The sequence below is a fragment of the Nannospalax galili genome, unplaced genomic scaffold, assembly GCF_000622305.1.
Source record: "Nannospalax galili isolate Female #2095 unplaced genomic scaffold, S.galili_v1.0 scaffold385, whole genome shotgun sequence".
Classification (NCBI taxonomy): Eukaryota; Metazoa; Chordata; class Mammalia; order Rodentia; family Spalacidae; genus Nannospalax; species Nannospalax galili.
This window is the reverse complement of record NW_008354956.1, coordinates 1,186,302-1,191,966: the sequence shown is the minus strand read 5'-3', so window position 1 is coordinate 1,191,966 and position 5,665 is coordinate 1,186,302. Positions and strand designations below refer to the sequence as shown.

Genomic DNA, 5,665 nt, shown 5'->3' with positions numbered 1-5,665 from the left:
GGGCGGGGCAGGCTGATCTCCCTCCCCCGGAGCCTCCCCCCACCAGCCTCCCTTTTCCTCTGTGCCCACCCACTCTTAACTGCTGAGTCATCTCTCCAGACCCCATTTAGCCTTTTTTTTCTTTTTAAATGAGTTTCTTGTTAAGTGAAAACACAACATTGACCTTCTGTACTCCCTAAGCGGAAGGCCAAGGTTATTTCCACAATCTCATCTGTCTGGTTGCACAGCCTTGGCTGGCCTCAAGCTTACAGCAATCCTCCTGCCTCTGCCTCCCCAGTTCCTGCTGAGAATACAGGCCTGCATCACTATAGATAGTCCACTTTCTTTTGCCTCACTGGTAGATGCTGGGGGCCCATCACTTTAGGCCCAAAGCTTGTCATTGGTCAGCACCATCACTCCAAGACCCCATTGATTCTTGCCTTGATCTCACTGTTCACTTGGGGGATAGTGTCACCCTCTCCCTGGGGCTGGCCTCCCTCGGGGGTCTCAGAAACTAGCCCCCCCAAAGTCTCATCCCCAGTTACACTGTGTCTCCAGGACAGCGCTTTCTGGGCCCTTCCCTTTACCAGGAGCTTCAGCTCCCACTCTTTCTCCAGGACCCTGGTGTCTGGTTGCCAATTCCCTTCACTTCTAACCCTTTGCAACTTGAAGCATCTGCCCCTTTTCGCATCTGGGCCTCCTTTGATGCCCTGTGGGGTCTTTTTTTTTTTTTGTCTTTTTTGGTCTTTTTTTGAGACAGGGTCTCCTAGTAGCCCCAGCTGGCCTGGAACTCACTATGTAGACAAGGCTGGCCTTGAACTCACAGAGATTTACCTGCCTCTGCAGGGAGTGCTGGGATTAAAGGCGTGCGCCACTATGCCCAGAGTCCTGTGGGGTCTTAATCGGACATCCCCTCATTGCTCCTCTTTCAGGAGTGCCTCAACTAGCCAAAACTGCAGACTCAGCTTGCAAAGCAACTACAGTGTCCCCCTCCAACCCTCCCATCCCCTCCAACTCTCCCATCCCCTCTCCCTGCCCCTGAAGACTATTTGCTCTTGTTCAGCTCTCCCTCCCCTCCTGGCCCCAAGCCCGCACCCCCACCCCCTCCATCCACCACATCCTTTCCCTAAGGCTGGAGTCCAAGGCCTTTCCCTCCCCCATGGACTGTCTTTGACCGCCAGTGACCTTCCTGGCAGCTGGTGACTGTGGGCCCCAGACTCTAGGTTGGCTGGCTTGGTGCCCCTGAAACCTAGGAGTCAGCTCTAGGGGGTGGAAAGGGGGCAGGGGAGATGGTTGTGAAAGGGGCGGAACAGACCTGACCCTGGCTGGGTTGCAACATCTCTGGGGCCAACTCACAGCTTCTAATCCCTGTGGGCGCCAGGCCTGACCCTCTTGCTTCCTGAACTGAGCCCAGCACAATCCTCAGGCATTCATCTGAATAAATAACAGCTCCCCCCACCCCACCCCTGTGTTTCCAATACCATCCTCCCCTCAGCTACAGGGGTTACCCCATTTTGGAGGAACTGAGACAGAGCTAAGATCATTCAATGATTTGGTGAGGCTTAAAATGCCCCCACCTCTTAGACATCAAGATGTCTCTGTGAGCCTTAGTGGGGTCAGCCAAGCATGCTATAGCTCCTTTTGATAATCCTGTTTTCTGATCTCCTATGTCCCTGCCCCACCTCTAGGTCTGATTGGGTTATATAGTGAGCTTGAAGATAACCTGGGCTACATGAGCCCCTGACTAAAAAACAACAAAAAGCCTAAAATGACAAAAAGGGCTGAAGATGCAGCTTAGTCGGTTGACTATTTACTTAGCATGCAGGAAGGTCTGACTTCCAGCCCTAGCACCACATAAAACTGAGGGGTGATGCTGCATGCCTCTAATCTCAGCACTGAGGGGGTGGAGGCAGGAGGATCCGGAGTTCAAGGTCATCCTTGGCTACATAGTGAGTTGGAGAATAACTTGGAACATGAGACCATGTCTCAAAACAAAACAAAAGAAAACAAAAGAAAACAAAACTCCTCACTAGAGAACTCAAAATTGTGCTCTCAGCTGGGCCTACTGACACAGACCTGTAATTTCAGCATTTGGGAAGCCAAGGCAGGAGGATTAAGAGTTTAAGACCAGCCTTGCTCAAATAATAAACAAAAAATTCAGGCCTTCATTGAGAGAAATGACTGATATGCCTTTCTGTTTCCATCCACTGACATATAGAGAAGTCCAGGTGCTGCAGGCGTGTCCCTAGTTCCTGGGCATGCAGTGTGGCTGACTAGGCCCACTGGCCCTTCTCAATCGGCCCCGCGAATCATTCCTGGGAGTGGTGGCCACTTCCAGATGGGTGCTGAGATCCATGCCCAGAAAAGCTCTAGGCTCAGGGTGTGCCAGAAGCAGTGGGGGACTGAGGCCCTGGCCAGATCCAGGAGACACAGCCCAAGCCCTGGCCTATCCCTGTTGGTGGAAACCCTGCCTGGTTCCTGAGAACTGAGGGGGTGGGAAGGAAAGCCAGCTAGGGGCTCTCCTGGCTTCCACCCTGAGCCCTCTGAGTGCCAGCCTCCAACTGATAGACTCTCATAGGGATGTGAAGTGGCTTCTTTGGGTCCAGCCTGTACTCCACCTCTGTGGGTTTGCTGGGAGCGACAGTACAAATGGAGGAAGAGTAGGATTGAAACAGGATGCAGGAGGCTGGGAGCCAAGCCCAGAGGTCCAGCGAACTTCAGAGTAAAAATACTAAGGGTCTAGGAGCCACTGAGGTGGAAGGGAAGAAATCACCAAGACTCAGGGCAAGAAAGAAACTGTAGCAGGAAGAGATACCAGAAGTGCAGGAAAACAGGAAGCCTTAAAGGGGCAGAGACAAAGTCAGGAGAGGGAAGGAAGGGGAATCAGATAAGACTACAGAAGAGGAGGGAGAGGCCAGGAGGGAGAAGTCAACACTTGGCTCACTTGGCTCAGCAGGCAGGGCTCTGGTCTCAGGCAGTTTGGGTCACAGCATCACTATGCAGCAGGAGTTAAGGTGGGAAAACTAGGGCTGGAGAGAGGGCTCAGTGTTTGAGAGCACTGGCTATTCTTGCACAGGACCCAGGTTTGGTTGCCAACACCCACAACTGCCTAAAACTCCGTCTCTAGGAGTTGCAATGTCCTCTTCCGGATTCTGCAGGCACCTGCGCATATATAGCACATACATACATACATAAATAAAAAAGGGTGGCACACACATTTTCCCAGTTTCCTGGAGAGGTTGAGGCAGGAGGATGCAAATATGCAATGCCAGCCTAGATTAAGGCAATTTAGTTGAGCTACTGTCTCAGGAAAAAAAAAGGGGGCGGGGTGAGATATAGATAAGTGGTAGAGCCCCTGCCTAGAATCCCCCAGTGAGGGGCTGGGGTGTGGCTCAGTGGTAGAGCCCCTGCCTAGAATCCCTCAGTGATGGGCCGGGGTATGGCTCAGTGGTAGAGCACCTGCCTAGAATCCCCCAGTGAGGGGCTGGGGTGTGGCTCAGTGGTAGAGAGCTTGACTAGCATGTGTTAGCTTCAATCTTTAGTATTCCAAAAACCCCGAGAAAACAAATCAGAGCTGAAACAAAATCAGCCGATGACTGTGTGACAGATTGTGTGGCCATTGTGAGGCAGAAAAGAGAAACAGAGGCTGAAGCTATGTGGAATCACACTGGAGACCACTTGGAGACCACAGGAGGTGCTTGGCAAATCTTTATTAAGCAAGGGCCACCAGGGGACCAGGATGGTTTTGGGGACAGGGCCACCTGCTGGCTGAGGGTAGCAAGGCAGGTGAGGGGGGCACTCATTGACTCTCGATGGGTGCCAGGGTGGGGTGTTTGGGGTTGGCGGCCACAGAGGCCTGGATCTTCTCCACCAGGTTTGCCCACTGGCGCTGCATATCTTCCACCAGTGGCTCGAACCAACCCTTGAGGCGGGCCTGGAAAACCTCCGCCTGCACTCGCATCTGCTGGGCCTGCTCCTCCACCTTGGCACGCACTTCCTCCATTTGCTCACGCATCTCCTCCAGGCGGTCTCGGGCCTGGTTGCCCATCTCCTCCAGACGCCCTCGGATCCGGGCACCCAAGGCCTGGGCGCGATCCCGCAGCGGCTGGGTGGCCACAGTGCCTAGGCTGGCAGTGCGCTGGCGGCCCTGCTCCACCAGTGGCCCAAGGCGCTCACGGATGGCGCTTACACCGCGCTCGGCGCCCTCATGCGCCCCAGCCTTATACACTGCCAGGCGCTTCTGCAGATCCTCCGCATCCCTCATCAGGCGCTTGCGCAGTTTGCGCAGGTGCGTGGCGAAGCGTGCTCGCAGCTCCTCTGTGCTTTGGCCCAGCATCGTTTGCAGCTCGTTGTGGTACAGCACCAGCCTGTTGCGCACATCCTCCATGTCTGCTCCGAGCCGTGCCTGGGCCGCCTGCACCTCCTTGGTCAGGCGGGCCCGCGTCTCCTCGGCCATTGGGCCCAGCTGTTCCTCCAGCTCCGCCTTGTAAGCCTTCACCTCTGTCATGGTGTCTTCCATCAGCACCCTGCACGTGCAGAGGAAATGCGAGGGAGATGAGGATGGTGACAGAGGGACCCCAAAGGGGGGGGGAAGGTGAGAGAGATACTCAAGTGGGGTGCAGCGGAGTCCCAAAAATCGGGAGATGGAGGCAGGGGGATTACCGAGAGTTCCAAGCCAAGTTGGAGGTAGCTTGGGCTACAAGACCCTGTCTCAAAAAACCATAAATAAGTGCCAACCTGGGCTACACAGTAATGGAGAGAGGGTAGATGCCCAGACCGCGATAAAGTAAGATGGGAGGAAGGGACAGGAGACCCAGACAGTGGGTACGCAGCTGCTTGCCAGGCGGGTGGGTGAAAGGCCAGGGGCTAGGCACTCACGTCAGTTCCTGGGTGACTTGTGTGCTCTGCAGTTCCTCTTGGACCTGGTCAGACAGCGTCTGCACCCAGCGCAGGTAATCCCAGAAGCGGCCCAGCGCCTGCTCCCAGGGTTTGTTGCTCGGCCATCCAACCCGGTCTGTCACCTCAGGCTCCAGCTCCGGCTCTCCTTCCGCCAGACATCCTGTGCAGGTCAAGTTCAAGGCTGGGTCAAGGCCCACGGCTCAGATAGAGGTCCAAAAGCTATCCTTGGTCTTTGGAGCCACGGTGGGCCTGGAGAGGGTGGAGTCTTTTGAATCACTTGAGAAGCATTTATTGTCTTAATGTGTCCCATTGCGGGTAGACACTAGGCAGGTACTGCATTGAGCAACAGATACCTCCTTTTAATTTTTTTTTAAGCTTTATTTTGTGTGTGTGGGGGTAGGGGGTGTCTCTTCTTCCACGAGTGGGTTCCCGCGATCAAACTCAGGTTGTCAGGCTTGATGGCATACGCCTTTACCAACCCGAGCCATTTCGTCGGCCCATTTTGTGGACGGGGGATATCAAGTACTACAAAGTAAGTAAAACAGTTACTCAGGGCCAGTGACTTTCCCAGAGACCTCGGACCTGCCCCTCCCTCTCACTCAGGCAGCGGAAGAGGGACCCAGGGTTTGAATGGGATTGAGCAAAGGAGGCGGGGTTAACAGGAGCAAGCCCCGCCCCTATACCTGCCAGCAACGAGACCGCCAGCACCGCCCACAGAACCTTCATCGTTCCGCCTGCGATTGGCCAATCTGCGGAGGGAGAAATTGTCTCAACAGCCAGGGAGAAC

The 5,665-nt window shown here is 54.7% G+C and overlaps 1 protein-coding gene across 1 annotated transcript in view; it reads right to left on the bottom strand.

The window, feature by feature from the left end:
* Positions 1 to 3,669: 3,669 nt before the first annotated feature.
* Apoe (apolipoprotein E) overlaps positions 3,670 to 5,665 on the bottom strand; it is a 2,860-nt gene continuing 864 nt past the window's right edge. The window contains exons 2-4 of the mRNA XM_008852001.3: positions 5,562 to 5,627; positions 4,858 to 5,038; positions 3,670 to 4,505 (exon numbers count right to left, since the gene is read on the bottom strand). Coding sequence (XP_008850223.1) covers positions 3,779 to 4,505; positions 4,858 to 5,038; positions 5,562 to 5,604 — 951 coding nt within the window. The 5' untranslated portion in view covers positions 5,605 to 5,627 and the 3' untranslated portion in view covers positions 3,670 to 3,778. The remainder of the gene's footprint in view (positions 4,506 to 4,857; positions 5,039 to 5,561; positions 5,628 to 5,665) is intronic.